The 21510-nt window shown below is 42.4% G+C and overlaps 1 protein-coding gene across 1 annotated transcript in view; it reads right to left on the bottom strand.

The window, feature by feature from the left end:
* Positions 1-446: 446 nt before the first annotated feature.
* PRUNE2 (prune homolog 2 with BCH domain) overlaps positions 447-21510 on the bottom strand; it is a 227190-nt gene continuing 206126 nt past the window's right edge. The window contains exons 13-19 of the mRNA XM_040620128.1: positions 17093-17266; positions 14071-14079; positions 10912-11014; positions 10144-10275; positions 8919-9005; positions 4500-4598; positions 447-1326 (exon numbers count right to left, since the gene is read on the bottom strand). Of these exons, the coding sequence (XP_040476062.1) occupies positions 1287-1326; positions 4500-4598; positions 8919-9005; positions 10144-10275; positions 10912-11014; positions 14071-14079; positions 17093-17266 (644 nt within the window). The 3' untranslated portion in view covers positions 447-1286. The remainder of the gene's footprint in view (positions 1327-4499; positions 4599-8918; positions 9006-10143; positions 10276-10911; positions 11015-14070; positions 14080-17092; positions 17267-21510) is intronic.

Raw genomic sequence — 21510 nt, 5'->3', positions numbered from 1 at the left:
CTAACATTCCTCGATAAATCACTCAATGAAATCTAGCTTTGCAAATGTTCTTTGAACCGGTTTTAACACTTACTGGCTCCTTCATTAAATAATTAGTTGAATAAAATCACTGGCATGTATCCACTTTACAGTTGCATTAAAGTTCAGGTTTTGCCCTTTTGAAAACTATACTTTAACAATAGGGAGTAATGATTCTTTTTCTATTCATCCAAATAGCTCAGAAGCATTATTTTGTTAAGCAATACTTCCAAGTCCGCTAAATAATGTGCTTAAAAAAACTTGGAAAGTGACAAAACTGGTTCTACAAAAATATTCCAAATTTCGACGTGTCATCATTTCTCTCCATTAGTATGAGTTAGTGAGCTTTTGTTGCCTCAAAATATCTAACAATCATGTGGATGTTATGCTATGTGGTAATGCCTGTGATGTGTTCCTGGGCTGTAGTGCCAAAAATTGCGTGTACATAAAAAAAAAGAAACAAACAAACAAACAATGGTAACAAATGTGTTCTTTAAGATAAGCAAGATCACAGGGGAAAGTAGGTTGTAGTAGGAATACCAGCAATTGCATCTATCGTGGGACAAAGGGAACATTTCAAGTGCAGCATTATTATCAGGAGGCAAGACTAAAACACCAGGCATGCAGTCCTCCCGATTCATTCCGGAAATGCAAGCCAACCTCACACCAGCTGCCGAATGAAAAGCAAGTCTTACTTAGCTGCTTCTGATGCTTCCCTCAGTTCTTCATCCAGTCTGCATGAGCAAAAATTATCGGTGTAGAAAAGAAACAAAAAAGAAGCAAGCACAGCGTGAGAGAGTCACCCAGCAAAGCGGAGCCAAACATAAGTGGAGCATATGTGCTTTTAGAAACCATCCTTTGGGGCACCGAGACGCGCTCCTTCGATTGGACCTGGTGCCCTTTCCTCCCATTCGGTGTTTCTGTAGGGTTACTCTGCCAGTTCCTTCAGAAAGGTGCATCTACAAGTTGCAAGGAGATCAGCAACATGCTGGCTGAATAAAGCCGAAACCGTCCACATCGGTCTGTGGGGCAGAGTTAGAGAGAGCTTGCAGCCTGGGCCAAGTCAAGGGTGTATCTGGTTTAGTGGGTTTTGGTTGCAGATTTGGCTGACCTCAACAGCTTTACACACAAGACAAAGACCCAGAATGGGAGACTACAAGGAGCTGATAGAATGACCTCTCGCACTGGTAGCATGTTGAGGTCACCCACGAGTGAGACACTGGTGCACACACACAGAGGGTCCAGCGTGAAGGGTAGCTCGGGAGAGTTTACCTCACACTTCTCTTATAAGATCTCTCTTCATCGTACCTTATGAGATAAAAAATGAATGCAATGAGGAAAACGAGCAAACAGATGGAGAAACGACAGGTATGTGGTTTAAAGGACAGTCAAAACGAGACAGCAAAAGCCTACCCCCCTTCCCCCCAGAATCATCAGATTGCCTTTTGGGAGAAAACTTATTTTCATTTGATAAAATCCATGAGTTAGAATTCGTAATGATATACAGCCAATCCTCATTATTCGCAGATTCTGTGTCTGCAAATTTGCCTACTGATTAAACCTGTATCTGTAACCCCAGCATCAATACCCGTGGCACTTCCGTGGGCACTTGCTGACTTTCACTGAGTGGCAAAAAATTTGAGTCACCTGATGCGCACCTTCCCAGCTGAGGTCGAACAAAACAAGGCTCTGCGTCCTTGTTTTAGCTCTCGTGCTGTCAACAGGCGTCCTATTTGCAACCTATTTAATGCCATGTTTTCCCTGTTTGTGCTGTTCGTTGGTGATTTCGCCATTTCAAATGGCCTCGAAGCATAGTGCGTAAGTGCTGGCCGGTGTTCCTAAGCACGAGAAGGCTGTGATGTGCCTTACGGAGAATACGTGTGTGTTACAGCAGCTTTGTTTAGGCAGGAGTTATGGTGCCGTGGGTCGTGAATTCAATGTTAGTGAGTCAACAGTATGCATCAGATAAGGTGTCTTTAAACAGAAACACACATAGAACAAGGTTATATATTAATTGGCTAATGAAAATTAACCAGATGCCTGGAGGAACTTAGCCCCATACTCCCCCTAGGAACAATGGTTCCACATTCGCCAGTCAGGGTTCTAGAACATCACGGCCACCAATAACAAGAACTGACTGTAATCAGTAATTATAAATCTGATTCCAGATGGGGCAGGTTTTTCTTTCATTCAAGCCCTTTGATGACAGGCTCCATCCCAGTTGAATACGGGTCTTGGGATTGGCTGAGACCAGACTCTTTGAATGTTACTCAGTAACAGGAAGGGGCTATAGCTTGTATCAATTTGAAAATGGCATAACATGAAAATGAGACAGTGGAGGACGGGAACAGAAGTGGCAGAAAGGACATCCAGAGAAGACGGATTGCACAAGACAGGAGAAAACATGGACCCCTGGGGAGGACATAGATGGTTGTCAATTTCTTTGAAATGGAACCCTTCCTCCTGAAGAAACTTCTCCTGAATGGGAGCCTTTGAAAAAACGATGGGTGTCGATGAATGAAAAGTGTCCTGGACATGTTTAACTTCTCATTTACACGGTCCCATATGAGACTGAGTCCCTAAAAGCAACATCAGGATAATAACATTCTGACTTGCTAACTGAGTCCAGGAGGCTTCCTGAAGGCATTATGTACATTTTCATTCGATCCTCGGGACCGGTCTATGAATTGCCCCCTACTCCTCCCTTTTCTGGATGCTGCAGCTGAGACAATGGAGAGTTTAATAGGTTGCCTGAAGTCTTAGAGACACTGGGGGACGGAAGGAAGATTCAAATCTAATGCTAAGTCTCCAACATCCATTTTCTTCTTTTTTTCCAACAGGAAGCCTTACTGTATTCACTGAGAAAGTGGCCATTTCCCCCTGAAGAGAAAATGTCCTTGTCATCTTTTGCAAATGGAGGCAGCGTTACAGGAGGTGGGCGCTCCAGTGACTTTTTTTTCTCATGACCTTGAGATCAAGACCTGAGCTGAGATCAGGAGTCGGGCACTTAACCGACGGAGCCACCTGGGAGCCCCTCTAGTTACTTTATTTTATTCAAAGAGTAGGAGCGGCTCTGGAGATGGGGAGGCACCTTTCTGAGGCAGCAGGACAGAGCTGTGAGGTTCGCTAGGTGTGGGAACCCCAGAAGCTAAGTAGATCAAAGCCATGGTTAGAATTATAGAAACACTGCTTGATTTGGCTGAGCCAACGGCAGTTCGAAGCCAAATCACTATCCTGTGTTCACCTCCTACCAGCACAAGGAAAACCAAATGCATCTGCTGCTGAGCTTTGACTTCAGACAGATACTTTAAGGGAGGTCAAGGAAACTACTAGAAAAGGGGATGGGAATTCTGGTGCCAGGCTGACCTGGGTCTGAATTCTAGTTCATCTCATCCCTGCTCCTACTTACACTGTGCAAAAGTAACTTTTTTTACTGTTAGTTTCCCTGATCTGCAGATGGGGGTTTACTGTGGAGATTAAACACGTGATACGAATAAGCACGTCTATGCCCGACATAGTATTGCCACTAAACGCAAGTCCTTTCCTTCCAGTTTCTTTTCCTTTTTTTAATTAATTAATTTTTTTTTTTTTTTAGTAAAGGGACTCTTTTTTGGAAGTGCAAATTGGGAGGTCCATTTTGTTATCTGTCTTAATGGAGGAGGACGGGGCAGGGTATCCTTATCTGTTCTCTTTGAGCTAATGGTTAAATTCCTCCCATTTTTAATTAAAAAGACGAGTGAATCAGACACAGTGGAAGAAAAGCACAAGCCACAGAAAACAATGGTTCTTTGCAACAATGAACCAAACAGGAGGGTTCATTTGTCAGTATCCACATGTTTAAGGCTCAGCTCCAAGTGGTCACTGTTAACTGTTACTCATTATTTTTGCAGCATGATCCAGTGACCTTCAGTCTCCATGCCTGCTCCTCACAGGCTGCGGCTACATTACCCTGTCCTGAGGAAGGCGGTCATCCCTAACCCCGCCACCTACCACCCTGCCTTACCTTTCACCTGAAGGGAACCATGAAGAAGAAGGATGTAGAAGAAAACAGAGAGATGGTAGTTCCCTGCCCCCCGGCCCTTTCCCTAGGGTCATGTGGGTAAGTTCCTTTCTATAAGGCAATAAAGAAATCAAAGCTATACTCAGACCCAGCTGTGTTTGTGAGAGTGGGAATCACAGGTGACAGATTCACCGATTCATGTTAACTTCATGCCGTCCCCAAAATGGTAGCAAAATTCAAGGTGAAATGAGCAATAATCAATAACCCCAAGAGAAGATTATGTAAAAGAGGATCTCAAAGAACAGAACAGTTATCTATGGGTTATGAGAAAAAAAAATCTATTTATTGGAAAATATTTAATATTTGTTTTAAATAGAAGATAATGCCATTTCCCCAGTATTCCAGAAATGAGTTCTTTTGCAACCTCCCTCTCCAAACATGCAGTATTTCTTACCAAATCTTGGAAACCATCCAGACTTACTTGATGATGCTCTCTGGAATATGGATGCAATCCATTGGGATCAGCCCACTCAGTTCTGCTAAGCTATTGACATATTTAATTTTACTACTGAATTTTGAACTGAAAAAAGAAAAGAAAAGAAAAATATCATTAAGTGGCTATTTCACCCCCCCTAAGGTTGTTACCTCTTGAAAATCCTGAAAAATGCAACACCTTGGCCCAGTACTTACTAAAAAGAAAGGCTACATATTTGAGTAGTTACAATATGCAAGATATAGTTTTAAGTGGTTTATATTTATTAACACACTTATTTCTTCTTACAGCCTAAAGAGGTAGGTGCTATTCTTCTTCTCTCTCTTTTAAAAAGATGCTCCTAGTGGTCTTTTTTTTTTTTTTTAAAGTAAACTCTATGCCACAGGTGGGGCTTGAACTCACAACTTCGAGATCAAGAGTCGCATGCTGTACTGACTGAGCCAGTCAGGCATCCCATTATTCTCTTTTTAAAGACAAAGAAACTCAAGACACAGGGAGTGAAGTATCTGCCCAAGGTCTCACCTTTAGTAAGTGATAGAGCCTGGATTCAAACTCAGGGCAGTGTGACTATAAAGTCTACACTGATTTTTTTTTTCTAAGTTTTTCTTTTAATTCCAGTTAGTTAACCTACAGTGTTATATTCGTTTCAGGTGGACAACATAGTGATTCACACTTCCATACGTCATGTGGTGTTCATCACAACTGACCTGCGCTCCTTAATCCCCATCACCGATTTCACCCATCCCCCACCCAGAGTCTACACTCTCCACCACAATGGCATGGCCCCTCGGTGGTTCTCGCCACTCTCCAGAATCACTGGTTTATGGTTTGTTTGGCTTTGTTTGCTTGTTTATTTGTTTTTACCAAACAAAAATCTCGTCATTAGTTCTTTCAGAATCTATCAAGGTTGATCTATTTTTAAAATATATGTAAACTCATTTTCCTCCTAAGGTTTTGGCTTAAATATATATACATTTATATATATATATGTAAATATATATATATGAATATATATGTTAGTGTATATATATATATTAGTTTTTTTCTTCTTTTAAGTTTTAGCTGGAGAGTTCGTTCCAGATGGACCAATGTTCGAAAACATGTTCCGGTAACTGGAGCTGAATTACAAACAGCTTTCACCTAAACATTATCATGTTAGATGTGTGTAAATGTACCGAAAACAACATGAAATACCACTGAAACTGATCAAGGAATCTGCCTCTGGGAAGGGAGTGAGGGACAGGAGCTGGTAGTTGTTGAAGGAAAAACTTGGTCTTATCCTTAATGATTGGATGTTTTATAAGAAGAAGGCATTTGTATATAATCGCAAACTAATTTTTAAAATGTATCATTCCACTTGAAAGGGAACTTGACCGAGCACTGAACTTTCTTGAAGAGTTTCCCATGAAAAGACCTCCCCCAGTCTACTGACCACACAGAGCTGTCTGCCTCCTGTTCAACTACTGAGCATTCTAGAAGGAAGCGTCTGCAGGGTCATTTCTCTCTAGATTTCTCTCTCACAATGTACTTGCAGTTTGACCCTGGGCCACTGGCTGTGACTTGTGAGTAACTTTTGTCTCCATCCAGTCACCTGTAGGCCTCCTGATAAGTCGTGGGTAACACACACCACCAGTGATACGTTACATGCGGCCTCTTCCTTCCCCTGGACTTTCTGAGCTAAATTCAGGTTTGATAAAAGATGGAGTGGGTAGCGGGGGAAGCTTCCAGCTCCAGGGTTATGTTAATTAGAATGTACAGTTCTCCGAACACGCCATATTGTCTTCTTGATGTGTTTGCACCTGCTGTTTCTACCAGGTTTCAGCTAACCAGTCCTGTCGGTTCTTCAAAATTCACCTTGATGGCTCATTCTTCTGGAATGCCTCTCTTGACGCAGACCCTCAGCCTTTACTCCCCCTGCTACCCCAAACTCAGCTGAGCCCTGAGTTATCACCCCACAGTGGTACCCTGGATTGTAACTGCTTACTTGTCTGCCTATGTCAGCTGCTAGGCCCTGAGCTTTCTGAGGACAGCAACTGAGCTAATTAATCTCTCAATCTCTACCTCACATAAAAAAAAAAAATGAATTTCCCATCTACCTCTATGATAGGAGCTACCCTTCAGTGGGGAAAAGACCTAGAATACATTTAGTGACCTCTTTTTTCAGGTCTAAAAACTGGTTGGATCTTTAAAGAGGGTTTCACAGGATATGAGACTGTAGGATACAATGTTTAAGTGCTTAACGTGTGTTTTCTTTACAGTGAGGCAGACAATTGGGTCCAAAGCCCAAGTCTACTGTTTATTGGCTATATTACATCAGACCTGGGGTTGGAAAAGTATAGCTCATGGGTCAAAGCCAGCTTGCTGTTTTTTTTACAGTCCTCCGCCTAAGAATGGCTTCTACATTTTTAAAAAAATATTTGAAATAATAGCAAAACAAGACTATCTTGTGACATGTAAAAAATTTTAAGACATTCAACTTCAGTGTTCCTATGTCAAGTTTGATTGGAAGACAGCCACACTTACCTACATGCTGTCTATGACTGCTTTCGACCTAGCAGAGCCGAGCAACTGTGACTGAGACCAGATGGACCAGACAACCTAAAATATTTCCAGAACGGGTTTGCTGGCTCTTGCCGTAGACAATTTATCTGACCTCCCTGAACCTCAGGGACTTTTCCTAAATAAGGGAAACTGTAAACAGCACCTCCTTCAGAGGACTGTCATTACAAGTAAATGAAATAATGCCTGTAAATACTCAATAACTGTAAGCCATTGTTTTCTGTAATTTACCATAATGCTATTTGCTATAATTTTATTATTGCTGGACTTAATATCTTGAAGCTCCCTTCAAGAAATAATGTTGAATTATAATTATTTTTCAGTAGTCTTACAGCAACAAATGTTTGGCTATTTATCAAGGAACTTATTTGTTTTATAATTATTACACCTAAACTATTAAACAGACATCAGTGAATGAATATGAACACCAGTGTTTACTTTCTTTACCCATTAAACTTAAAATTTTTTTTTTTTTATTTTTAAGTAATCTTTACACCCAATGTGGGGCTTTAATTTATAACCCTGAGATCAAGAGTCGCATGCTCTACCACCTGAGCCAGCCAGGCACCTACCATTAAACTTTTTTCTTTTTTTTAAGATTTTATTTATTTATTTGACAGAGAGCACAAGCAGGGGGAGCAGGAGAGGGGTGAGCAGGGAGCCCGACACAGGACTTGATCCCAGGACCCTGAGATCATGACCCGAGCCGAAGGCAGATGCTTAACCGACTGAGCCACCCAGGTGCCCCTAAACTTTTTATAACTCTTCAGTGTGCATTCATTCCTACTCCCCTGTCAAAGCATTTTCTATTATTAAAATAAGTGGCTTTTTGTATACCTTAAATATTTCATATTATTTTTTCATATTATTTTTTAAAGCAAGTGAACACAGTATGGTCAAGAACTAAACTTTGCCACAGGAAAACTAGGTCGAATGATGCTACTCAATTGTTGGAAGTAGGAGATGGAAATGCTACATCTATGTAAGTGCACACTGAACATAGAAGGATGGATCTGGAAGGCACAGGAAACTATGTAAAAATAAATAAAGGATTTTAACTTTCAGTTTTTTTTTCCCCCTCCAGAAGTGATCAGAATGGTTCTTAGAAATTCATTAGCAACTCTGAAACAGAAAACTTTCAATTGATCTAATCTGCATCCGGATGTTGGGTAAGACCGTATTTTACTTGAAAGCTCTCTAGGAAATACATACTGTCCCTTTCATTTAACTGTTCCAAGTCTTACTGCATTATGACGCACGTTTGATTTTTCTTTGCTTCCCCAAAATGTAAGGTTATACGGTATCTAACACAACATAGATGGTGAATAAATATTCACTGAATTGAACTGAATTGAAACCAAGACTGCACGTGGGCAATCAAAAAAGCTCTCAAAATGGCTGCCCAGCCTCCTTCCCGAAGTTCGGCGGCCTACATGACAGTTGCTCAGAAGAAGAAGGACAAAAGCCATTGCTCCTGATTCCGTCCTTGGTTTGTCTTTATTTTCCATTGCTGTGTTGGGCTGCCTTTTCTATTCTCTACAAAATACCCTATCACTTTAACAGTATTATCTACCCTTCTGTAATGTGGCACAGAAACCCCACCACTTCCTCTTCTGTGTTACAGCAAGCAATACAGAGTTCATGTTTGTAAGGGGAAAATAGTCATTATAAAATAATGCTCACTTTTACTTAGGGTTTCTTGCTAGATCGTCCAAAATATCTTTCCAGGAAAGCCGGAAGCAAAACATGTCTTCCTAAATACTCTCTCAGTTTATGAATTCTTGTTTATAGGACATATTTTGGAAAACTACTAGTAGTACTTTTACTTTTTCTACAGTAACAACATACCTTATAAAAGGTCGTGTCACTGCAAGGATTGTTCTGATGAACCAAGACGGATGAACAATGATGAATGATTTCAAATTCTTTCGCAACCTGTTTTAAAAAAAGAAAAAGAATTACTCATAACCCATTTCCAGTAGGAGTTAAAACAGAAGGTATATCCCCAAATAAGAATATTATGATATTAGAGAGTTCTAGGTAAGTTACCCGATGGGAAGGTATAGAATGACCATGATTAATTAAAAAAAATACTTTCTGAGATATCATTTATAACTTGTTTGATGCCAACTTCATGTTCCTGTAGGAATCCATGTAAAATAGAATGGCTGTATTTCTAGAGAGCTTAAATCTAGAACTCTCATGGTGTATTTTTGCTTAACAATGCTTTTCATTTTTGCCAGCATTATCTTTACTATTTTGAAAAGAACACAGTCGTACTAACAACTTAGCCAATTTATTTGATCGACTAAGCCTTGGTTTCTTCTTCTATATTATGAAACAACTAACAGTGTATCATGTGGTTGTTTGGCGTCAGGTTACCATTTTAACGTTCCTGACATTCAGGCATGTCTTTCAGCTTTAGTGATGCTACTTTATAAGTGTTTGGATCATTGACTGGATCTTGGTTAATATCAGATCAAGCAAGGAGCCACCTCTAAGGGAATGCCACACTCATCACAGACACCATAAGTTTGTATGTTTATGATACTTTTCCCATGGTTGGCAATATAACATGTTTTGTTCCAGTCAAGCCAGTATGGGTGGAAGTAAAGTATCTTGAGGAAAAGGTGCACCAAAGCACCAAATGGGCTGGTGGTTAACCTGAAGTATCAGTGAATAATGAAATAAGAGCAACAACAGTGGCCCAAACCCAAACCGTGCCAGTGCACATAGCCAGCGTCAGGATCACGTGAAACCAGTAAAGAGTCATGGCTACTCTGGCTTATCAGCATCAGCTGCACCTCTATGTGGCAAAGGCACACGCATAGTTTGGAACAGACTCGGTCATCAGGTCTGAGATGACAACATCTAACAAAATCTAGATTTATTTCAGATTTGGGGCATCAAGGGACACTTTTATTAATATTTTTACGGATTTATAATTAATTATCTCAATTCTGCATAATTCAGTGTTCCTAAAACGTGATCACGTTCTTGGCACGCGACAGGGAATTAGAAATGGGAGTTACCGAGGAAGTCAAACAGGGATTAAATAATGGCGCCCACATACCGCCTGTCAATCATCTGGTAGCATCTCTTCATCCAGCCCAGCCCTGGCATCTTCCGTCTCGGGGTCGCGCCGTTCAAGTACACGATCATATAGTCCTCAGCTACCATCAGCTCTAAAGTACTTATTACATACCTGATCACGGGAAGGAAGAGGAGTGTTTTCATTTCCCACGTGAAACAGTTCATCTTATTTACACTCTAATGATTTAACATTTAAATTATAGGGAGTATGACATTGAAGAATGGTTGTGCATAGGACCTCTTTACCTTGAAAAGAATGCAGTTTCCTAAAATTATTTCTCTGAGAGTATTGCTCAATTATGTGTATGGTTACCTTCTCTCTCTCTCTCTTTTTAATGCAGGTACGCTCAAAAAATGTATAGGTTAGAACCTGAATTTCAAAAATGTCAACAGTGTTATCATATACCAAGGGCCCCAGTGAATGCTACAAATGAACCTGGGTTATCATCAGCTGAATAAGACCGTGTTATCGAGGAACGAAAATAACACTTTACCCAAAGGAAATGTTACAGAATTTTAGAGTGCAGGCAACACTGTGTTCGTTTTGTTTTCTATTCATGCTGCTGACAGAAGTGTTCTTTTAAAGGTTTTGCCTCTTGAGCAATATTCCTTGACAGAGATTTCACTGACTTTTCATCAAAGGCTGGGAATATTCTACACCATCTATTTCCTCTTCTTAAAGATGCTCTATCTGCCATGACATGCCACAGACATTCACTCGAAGCACTTTGTCGGAAGTATCACTCACAGGAAAAGATTTTCCATGACATAGTGGTAATCCGCCCGACTGCTGTCTGGCAGAAAACAGGCAGCAAACACAATGATGGCATTTAGGCCGTCCCCATAGTAGCCTGGGGGACAAACAAAAAGACATTTGTAACCAGCTGAAAGCTCTTAATAAGATAATATTTAACCTAAAGGACAAATCTGGAAGCCTTGACAAGTGTATGTATGGAATAGATACATCCTTCAGTGAGTAGTATATAGACCACACTTCTATACGTAGAAACACACAAACCTACTTTTCAGTAAAGTGTATGTTTTACAGAGTCTTAAATATACAGTGCGAATATATTTGCATATATAGGGTATCCATTTGTTACGGACGACTATATGTGTTGTCCATCGTCATGAATGGGGTATATAAATATTCAACTTACCAAAGGATGGGGGTTTGACTTACAGGTTTCTAATTTGTATAATGCTTCTGTCCCTTACTGGCTGAGACGTTCTGTTTGATCCTCTCTAGCTTTTTTCAGTTTTAGACTCTGGCTAATTTAAAGGGAAAATCCAGTTACGGAACTGCAATATAATCAGATGCATATCCTCCAGTGACCAGAGACTAGTAAGCTGACAAGTAAAGCACCTTTATCTTGATTTTGAGGATTGGTTCACTTGCCTGTAGCATCCCTGGGGTCTCCAGATTCAAAAGATAGTACAGAGACACACGGCAAGCTCTGGCCAGGCCTAGAATAACTCAGCACAGAATTCAGAGCCCCCTCTTTTTAAAAAGGAGGAAACTCAAGAAGGGCCTGGTTAAAGCTGACCTCCCTTTGAATTCTATGAAAGTACATGCTTTGGGGAGAACTTGAGAATTACTTCCTGGTAACATGGACAGGGAGCGGAGGTAGAGGTCTACTTGCATGTGGTGCTGAGAAAAGGCAAGTGTGGAACTCCTAAGAGTCAAGGAAAATATAGGGACATCTCAGGCCATTTCACCCACATCTGAAAGCTCTGTCCCATTCTTAAAGCTCCACATTCCCTCAGAGCTCATCTTTGAAACTCATGGCAGCTGTTGGTCAAATCCCACAGGTTAATGTGTGGACTCTCACGTGTCTTTGAGACTTAAAAATGGAAGCAATGCACTGTTTTCATTTTTTTTTAAGATTTATCTTAGAGAGAGAGCTCACACACACGCACTGGGGGAGGGGCAGAGGGAGAGGGAGAGAAAGAATCCTGAGCAGGCGCCATGCTCGGCGCTGAGCCCGACACGGTGCTCGATCTCACGACCCTGAGATCATGACCTGAGCCGAGAAGTCAAGAGTCGGCCACTTAACCCACTGAGCCACCCAGGCGCCTCACTGTGTTTTCATTTTTTTAATCTCCCTTTTTCAGCGCTTGGCATTTCCGTCCTACAACACAGTTCTGGATTTCAGAATCATGAAACAGAGATTGCCTTAGAGCTCTGAGTAGGCGGATAGGACATACCCGCCAGCCTCATCAGAACTCAGTGCGTTTCATTTTTTTTCAGGACTCTAAATACCCCTCTGGTGATTACATGGCAGTAAAATACCGGCTGGATATAGACTTGGATGGGCTTAACTGTTGAAAAGCAGTTTAATAAGATGTTCTCCACAAAGACAGCATGACACGACCACAAAAGAGGTGGGAGCAGAGAGTGATACCAACTAAAAATATATCAAATTATGGGTTTGTGTGTATGACTAATCTGAGCTTGTTGTATACAGTGTTGACTCTCCATGTCTTAGAAGATGTTACCTACGTAAGTATACACCTGATGTAATGCCTGTTTGCAAAACCGGATTGGGGTAGCTTCCCTATGGATTATTCACCTTGTTTCGTCTTTTCCAACATGCAGGTATTTACCAACTTCTTTTCTGAGTGAGATGTGAAGGAAAATGGCAGGAGATATATTTTAATAAAAGAAGAGTCTATTAGACTCTTAATCTTCTTCTTAAGAAGAAGAATCTTCTTAAGAAGATTCATAACCGAATGAAAATCCACAAAAGATAAGGTGGCTTTGCTCCGCTAATGTTAACAACACAAAGCTATGCAATTTAGACTCAGCACAATGACCAGGACCGGGTCTATTAAAAGAGATAACAGAGGAAATGAACCCAACTTAAAAACAAGTACAGAAGCATCCTTTCAAAAGCATCTTTCTAGGAGTAGCTGCCTGGCCCCGGGGTGTCACGATAATTTCAAGATCATGACCACTCAGCTACTTTGATTTCTTTTTCTGTTTCTGGAGAATTTCTAAGATTTTTTTTTTTTTAAAGGACAGTCTGAGGTTTATAAACAGCACTTCAGAAGTCATCTTAAAATGGCATTTCAGCTCTTTGTGTCAGTGTGTCTGTCCCTGGAATGCTGTGGTGTCGTGTTCATTCAGGTTCGCGTATTCGAAGGAACACTTAAGAATCAACTCGTGACCTCCCGGTCACTGTCTAAGTCAGGAATGTCTTTATAGGAAATTTCCTGAAATTTACAAATGAAGGTGGATTTTTGTACTTTTGGGCAGAGGAGCTGTAGGAAGGGAAGAAAGAGGCAAAAGACGGAGGAAGAGAACAGGAGGAGGGAAGACCTAAGATGTCAGAAAGGCATTAGAAGAAAAAGATGTCTTCCTGGAAGTTTTCCTTCCCAACCAAGGTTGGGTGCCACTGCTGTTAGGCTCTGGAGATACTTCCCATCAGCACTGCTGGCAGAAGGTGGTCACTGGAATGAGTAGTCCCACTTGCTTTTTGTCCCTCACAGATGCCTTCGAGGGGGTCAGCTAAGCCCATTTCTATGTTAAATATGCAGCTTGCTCAAGTCAAGTTGGCTGCCAGCAGTTGAATAATTCATCTGAAGTTCGGTTTTTTAAAACATGTATTTTATCTGACTCCCTTCTCAGTAACCAGAGTTGAGTCCGGGGTGTATGTGCGGAAGTACACGTGCAATCCCACCGCGGGGCCTCCTGAGAGCCTCTGCGGCGATCATGCAAACCTTACCTGAGGCAGCACAGAGAGGGAAGGGACGTAACACAAGTTTGCTGGCCAGCAAATGGAATGGAGAGAGAAGGGAAGACGTCACAGTCGCAACCAAAACATACACACACACACACCAGCCTGCAACTCTTCTCCTCATTCTTTCCGGGGCCATTTGTCCAGCAACACTGCAGAGAAGTTACCTGAATCTCCTATAATGAAATAAGAGAAGTAAAGAAACAAGAAAGGAAACTTCTCATTATAATGCTTTGGTGTGACGGTCCTAGGTTATCTAAACGCATCCTCCACTCCAAGGTCAAAAAAGCCAGTTTCTGGCCTTAACGTGACCCCACACTGTTGTGGATCAGAACCCACCCAGACCTCTCTTTGTTCTTTCGTTGAAGCAGATAACAGGAATATTGCCCAGGGGCTCATGGGAGGTGACCCTGGCTTTGAGGTCACCCTCTCTTGACTGATGAAGTAGCTGAGGCCTGTGAAGTTAGGTCATGTACCAAGGTCATAGGATAATTAGCAACAAAGACAGGGCTTGAACTCTTCTTCTCTACTGCGTACAAGGCCTCTTACAATAGCTCCTATCAAGGTCACCAAAGCTGAAGATTGAATTATTTGTCCCCATACTTTTCATGCCTGTGCCCAACTGGCACGGACGCTTGGCTGAGCCTGGCTTTGCAGCCAAGTGAGACAGCGATTTTAATCACCCCCATCTTGCAGTTATGCTGCACAGAGCACTGTACCGCCGCCCCTTTCCTGTTGGCCTCAAAGGGAAAAGCTCGTCAGAGCAAAATGCCAGACACCCAGACGAGACCTATGCTCACTATGGAGCGCTCATCAGAAGCCAGGATCCCAAATGCAATGGACTGGTCTCTAGGGAGGACTGCCTGATGATCCTGAAGGTCTAAGAAAGTCGTGTCAGCTTCCAACACAGTGGGCCGAGCTTTGGCAAATTCAGAAGTAAAATCTAAACTGTCTTTACCTACGGAGCGCAAAAGCTGCTGGGGGGTGGGATGAGAAGAGGCGGCGTCTCGCGGCCGTTCCCGACGGGTGGGGACAGCCAGAGGCACACTCATGCAGGCCGGCGCCTGGAGAAGGCCGGGGCGCAGCTGGGCAGAGGAAAGGCGGCCTTGTCTTCCACGCAAACGGGACAGTCACACGGACAAGACCGAGCTCACGGACACAGAACGGAGGGGCGCGGATGCCAGGGGAGGAGGTGGCAGGGAGGCAGGGCACAGCAAACCAGGTTATCCCTGCGGCGTGGGCTGACTTGTCACAGAGAGGGTGAGAGGCAGAAGCAGTGGCTTTGTTTTGACCTTACTGTGTGGATGACGCTAATCGCTCTTTCCTGATTCGGGCAACAGGTCTGCAGACGGACGGGCTCAACCCTCCCACCCCACCCACCTGCTTTCACTGTGGCTGAAAGAACACGCAGGTGAGTCTGCGGGGGAAATGAGACCTAATCCGGCCTCAGGAAGACAGGGAAGCCCGGAGGCCTCTTCTTCACAACAAAAGGGCTCTTCATTTAAGACCAGAGTGGTAAACATTCATACGGACTATCTACCCCTGGGTGACTCCGATTTACTTCGACAGACTTTTCCACCGTTTCTGACCTTTTTTGGAATGGGCACAGGCTGTTTTTATCATCAGCCTCTGTATTGTTTTGTCTTTTATTTCCAAAAAGCACACAAACCCAAAATACCCGGTGGGTGGTGCAAAGGAGGGATGAGCTTCCGGGAAGATCTGGGATGATGTTCGGGTTGTGGTTTTCGTCATAAGAACGAAGGGTCGACAATATGGCCCGTGGTCTGTCCCCTTCAGCAAGAGCCGGCCAGCTCTCCTTCTGCAGGGCTGTGGGAAGGTTTCCCTTAGAGGACACTGCCTCCAGCCCCACAGCAGCTGTCACTGGGCCCTAATAGCATTTCAGGTCACAAAGAGTGAGGTCATGGGAAGGAAGGTCATGGCCAGGGGCACCCATGGGCATTTTCTTTTATTCTCAAGGTGGGGATCCCTGGCTGATCCTGATACTTACGTGAAGGGAGCAATGCGTGGATGGAAGATGGATAATCGGCCGGTGGAGGGAAGTTTGAAAAAACAAAAATGTCCTTCTGCTCGTTAGAAAACAAAAGCTATGGGTTTAATGCAGCACCAAGACGCTTATTTCCCTGTCCTTGTTAGGGAAGCGAGAACAACTGCCTTGTCAGCTTACACTTTTTCTGGAGCGTCTGAGTGTTTAGGGTGGTGCCTCAGGCCTGCAGGAAAGGAGCGCATGCAGCAGGAAAAAAAAAAAAAAAGCCGTTTTCTGAAGTTGACAACATTAAATGTGTTGCTTGTGCTCATCTGACTTTTTGTGATTCCAAAATTAATCAAGGCTCCCGGAGCTCCTAAAACGCACTGGAAATACGGAACACAGGTTTTCTCTCCCCCTTGTCCCTCCCGAAGCAGGTGGGGGCTTTCACCGGAAATGCCTGTTGTCAGGCCCGGATGTAATGGAGTCTCTAGAAAAGCGAACTTCAGGGAGGGGAAAAAACGACCAGGAGTCGTCCAAAGAGATTTCCTAAAGCTTCTGAGAGGATTCAAAAGACCATTTTGTTATGAGAAGCACCTCTGGGGTGGTGATCTTACTACAGGCCATGGTGGTATAGACTCGGAAGCCATTCAGTTAAACCCTACAACCACGGTGAGTGTAGTCACCATCCCTCACCGTACAAAACCATTACATTATTCACTATATTCCCTGTGCTGTACTATTCACTCCCATGCCTTATTTATTTTATAACTGGAAGTTTGTTGGGCATTTCATAATATAAGTGTCGAATTGCTATGTTGTACACTTGAAACTAATATTTATGTTAACTATATTTCAAAAAAAAAATACCCTATAACTGACCCATATGAATTCCAAACAGACATTATTAAATTGGACAACTACAGTTCTCAAGAAATTTGCCCAGAAGATTATAGCTGTCAGACATGTGGTGTGAAAAGCAGTTTTCACATCGGAAAGCTATTTTTTACATAGGCTTTGCAATGTTTATAGAATTGAGTCTGATGTAATGTACTTAATTCTACAGTCCCCTGAATATTGACTGCAAAATAGGGTTTTGAGGATGTCATGATGCAGAGAACCCTAGTTTCATTTTCTAATTAAAAAAAAAAAAAAACATGGCTGCCCTGGTCCCCACCTCCCCGATTCACAAAGAGCTCGACTACCTCCATGAGAAATGACTCTCCTGTAGGGCTCGATGACTTTCATGTCAATCCGCTGTTCCTGTTCTCCAATCACCACTGTCCTCCACAACCGGTTGTCCTCGCGCTCCTCTTCTGCCGTATACTCTGGAATAGACTCTGACTCTTGGCCAGAATCTTTGTTAGATGTGGAACCCTCTGGAAGTGAAGCACAGAGAAGGACTGAAGAGCAAGACTCCACAGTTGAGGCAGTTCAACGAGCTATCTCCTGGCAGAGCCAACCTGAGGGCACTCCCTGTTTGACACAACTCTTACAGAGCTGAACACCATCGTCACCACATAAAGGATGTTCCATGAAGTCCTGTTTATCGATGGATTAACTGAACAATCAAATCCACGCTAAGACCAAGCTGAGGGTGGGGATAGGTGCAGGGCTAGAGCTGCCTTGTGTCAGTGACCTAGGGAGTACAGGCTGGTACCAATTCATCCTTGATCATACAGGTTGAAGACTGGGGACCTTTCTCGTGGGATAAAAGGCGATTTATCAGGCCCAGATAATTTTGTTTTCCTTGGGCCACATATCCTAATATATCCTAAGTGGTTAGTTTCTTGATGATACCACCAGCCTAGACCCCCTCTCCCCCCACCACTCTGTGACTCTTACAAAGAAATTGAGCCCCCTTCCCTATTGGGAGCAAATTTGAGAAATATGGTATTACTTCCAATGGATTTTTCAAAATATGCTACAGAAAGATTTTACATTAAGCAAGAAACAAACAACTTTGTAGACCAGAAATGCTCCAAGGCCAAAAATTCATAACACTCCTATTTGTGGGTGCACATGACAATAAAAAAGTCCACTGAACATTCTTTGGAGAAACATTTACTACCCACTCTTGTGCATCCAAAAAAAAAAAAAAAACCAACAACGGTGTTAAATTTTTTAAAATGGATAAGCAGCAATTGTTTTCATGTTTACTTCAACTGCTCGTAGAGTTTAACAGTGTTTATTCTTTACATGTTTAAGTAATTTGAAGGAAAAGATTATTCCTAACCTTCCCAATAACTCTATGAGATATTATCATTCTTATTTTTGCATTCATGGGAAAGGACCTTTGCTTTATATTGTACTTTACTTATATTCGGTTTATGGCGCTTCGATAATAAGAACAGTAATACTTCATTAGATATCTACCACGTGTCAGGCACAGTAGTAGGTATTATCGTAGACATGCCCACGCAAAAACTGACTTTGAGTTAGTTTGTTATCACTATACCCCAAATGTGTGATTGTCTCATTCTCTTGATTTTACCACCAGGCTGGGAATTCCTTGGGCCAAGAAATTGTGCCAGAACCACCTTTATTATTCACCCTCACCAACCAACTCCACACTTAGCTTGGAAACCTGCATAGAGCACTCAGTGAAAATGGAGGCAAATGGGTAAATAAAGGACAGCTTGGACAAGCCCCTGAAAATACAGGTAATTGGTAAGGAGACCACAACAAAGCCATCATGCTCTGAAGACTCCTCAAGACACATTCGAACGTGTCTAATTACCTGTGACTTAGAACAGCAAACTGAAATCCAGCTGGGAAGCAATCCTAGCCCTTTTTGCCAACACCAACAGCTACCACCACCTACAGAGCCTGCCTCCCTCTGCGTTCCCACCAGCTCTCATCTTACTTAGGACAGCTTCTGGCTTCAGACCAAGCTCTGCGTCACTGGCGCAAATCCATCCATCTGCGCTGGACTCCCAGTCTGGAATCCCTTCCTGTTTCTCCCTTCCTTTGGCTGAGGGCCCCTAGATGCTTATCTTTGCTCCCTTCCTGGGACCCTGTTTTCCATCTGGTCTCAGTGCCCTCAGAACTCTGGGCTCTGATGGGGGCTTGTCTTCAGTGTTCCTGTCCATACACGCTCTGCCCTGCAACAAACACCATCCACCAGCCCCTTTCTCCTTATTTGGGACTTTCTGGCCTGTGCTAGCTGGACCCAGCTGCTCTATGTGGGGTGACTGTTTGGTTTTCTGCATGCTTTTACTGAAGCTACCTCATTTGAAAAAACTTGTATACTGTATTCTTTTTTCTGGTTATAAACATAAAATGCTAATAAAAGTTCAAACAATGCAGACATTGTCCATCAAAACCGCAAAAATCCCCAGTGCCACTCACTCATTGTTTGCTGTGTATTCTTTTTATTATGTACATGGGTACAAGCATACTTTCCCCCCAAGTATGATTAGTCTATATATTCTGCATGTTCTTTTTTTTTTTTTTTTTTAAAGTAGGCTCCTCACCCAGCATGGAGCCCAATGTGGGGCTCAAACTCACGACCTGGTCAAGACCCGAGCTGAGATCAAGACCTGAGCTGAGATCAAAGGTAGGACGCTCAACCAGCTGAGCCACCCAGGTGCTCCCTACTATGTGTTTTTTTTTAAAGATTTTATTTATTTATTTATTTATTTGAGAGAGAGCGAGCACGGGGGGGAGCGGCAGAAGAAGGGGAGAAACAGACTCCCTGCTAAGCGGGGAGCCACACACGGGGCTTGACCCCAGGACCCTGGGAACATGGACTGAGCCAGAGGCAGAGGCTTAACCGACTGAGGCACCCAGGCGCCCCTCTATTCTGAATATTTTATACGTATTCTTCTATAATGTGCTCCTACCTAAACATATAGCACAAGCTTCTTTTCATCTCAGTGACTATAAACCCTGTAATTTTTTTTTTTGGTTTATTTATTTATTTATTTATTTTTGGTAATCTCTATCCCCAACGTGGGGCTCGAACTCACAGTCCTGAGATCAAGAGTCACAGGCTCATCCGACTGAGCCAGCTTGGTGCTCCTAAACCCTGCTTATGTTAAAAAGGAGCCCTAGAATATTCCATTTAACTGATGTTTTTTAGTTTATCAATCCCACAGTGATGGAAATTAATTTTATCCTCCTTTGTTGTTGTTCTCATAAAGAATTTGCTTCAGTAAGTATCTTTGTGCAGGTATCTTGCCTCACCTGTGCACATACTGCTATAGGTTAACTTCCTAGCGGTGGGATGGGGGCTCAGAGGCTATAAGGACTTACAGTTTTCATGAGTATTTTTGAATATGTCACACCAAAATATATGAGTAGTCATTTCTTCACACTAACAAAAACTCTGGAGGAGAGCAAAGGTTTTAACCCTTGACAATTCAGGGTGAAACTTGTCTCTTGGTTCTTTTAATTTGTATTCGTTTAATTATTAAAGAAGGTAAAAATTTTTAAGTGTTTGTTGGCTATTTATATTTTTCTTTTTTTTTTTTTTTTGAAGATTTTATTTATTTATTCGACAGAGATAGAGACAGCCAGCGAGAGAGGGAACACAAGCAGGGGGAGTGGGAGAGGAAGAAGCAGGCTCATAGCGGAGGAGCCTGATGTGGGGCTCGATCTCACAACGCCAGGATCACGCCCTGAGCCGAAGGCAGACGCTTAACCGCTGTGCCACCCAGGCGCCCCTATTTATATTTTTCTTACCGACAAGGAGGCACCTGTAAGGTCCTCTGCCTATTGTGGTCCTTATTGATTTGTTGAGTTCTTTATATAAAACTTTGTCGTACACTGTAATTATTCTCTTGCTTTGTGCTTAGCTTTTATTCTTTCTTTCTTTTTTTTTTTAAAGATTTTATTTTTAAGTAATCTCTACACCCAACACGGGGCTCAAACACACAACTGAGATCAAGAGTTGCTCACTCCACCGACTGAGTCAACCAGGCACCCCTGTGCTTAGCTTTTGAAGTGATAGTTTTACCAAACTGAAATTTAATATTTTTGTATAGCTGAATCTGTTAATTTTTGTTTTTATGGGTTTTTTTTTAAGACATTTATTTATTTTAGAGAGAGAGCAAGAGCAGGTGGGGCAGAGGGAGAGGGAGAGAGAATCCCAAGCAGACTCTGCACTGAGCACAGAGCCAGATGGGGGCTTGATTCCAGAACCCCAAGATTACGACCTCAGCTGAAACCAAGAATCAGACACCCAGCCGACTGTGCCACCCAGGTGCCCCAGTCTTTTTGATCACTGTATCATAGTAAGAAAGGGCACTTCTACCTAAAAATATGTATGTATACTAGCATTTTCCTACAGTTTATTATTTTTTTAAAGCATTATTACTCTTTTGGTATAAGACGGTGGGCCTTTTTAGGAAATGTTATCCCTACTGTTTCAGAGAGGAGAGCTGGCAAGGTGCTGGGGTTCCTTCTCCTTTCCCTACCTCTTCTGATTGATGTAAACGGGCAAAAGAAATTATTGAAAAGCTAGGGGTACAGGAAATTCTCAAAGTGTTCATTTCTAAAAGTCCACAATATAAGCTAGTAAGAAATAAAGATGGCTTTCTATATTCCTTTGAATTAGCAATATCCTCCCCATCTTCATAATTCTTCTGTATTATTCTAAACGCGCCCCCCCCCCCCCCCC

This window comes from Ursus maritimus, unplaced genomic scaffold, assembly GCF_017311325.1.
Source record: "Ursus maritimus isolate PB19 unplaced genomic scaffold, ASM1731132v1 scaffold_34, whole genome shotgun sequence".
Lineage (NCBI taxonomy): Eukaryota > Metazoa > Chordata > Mammalia > Carnivora > Ursidae > Ursus > Ursus maritimus.
The sequence above is the reverse complement of the archived record's forward strand: the minus strand, read 5'-3'. Positions and strand labels throughout refer to the sequence as shown.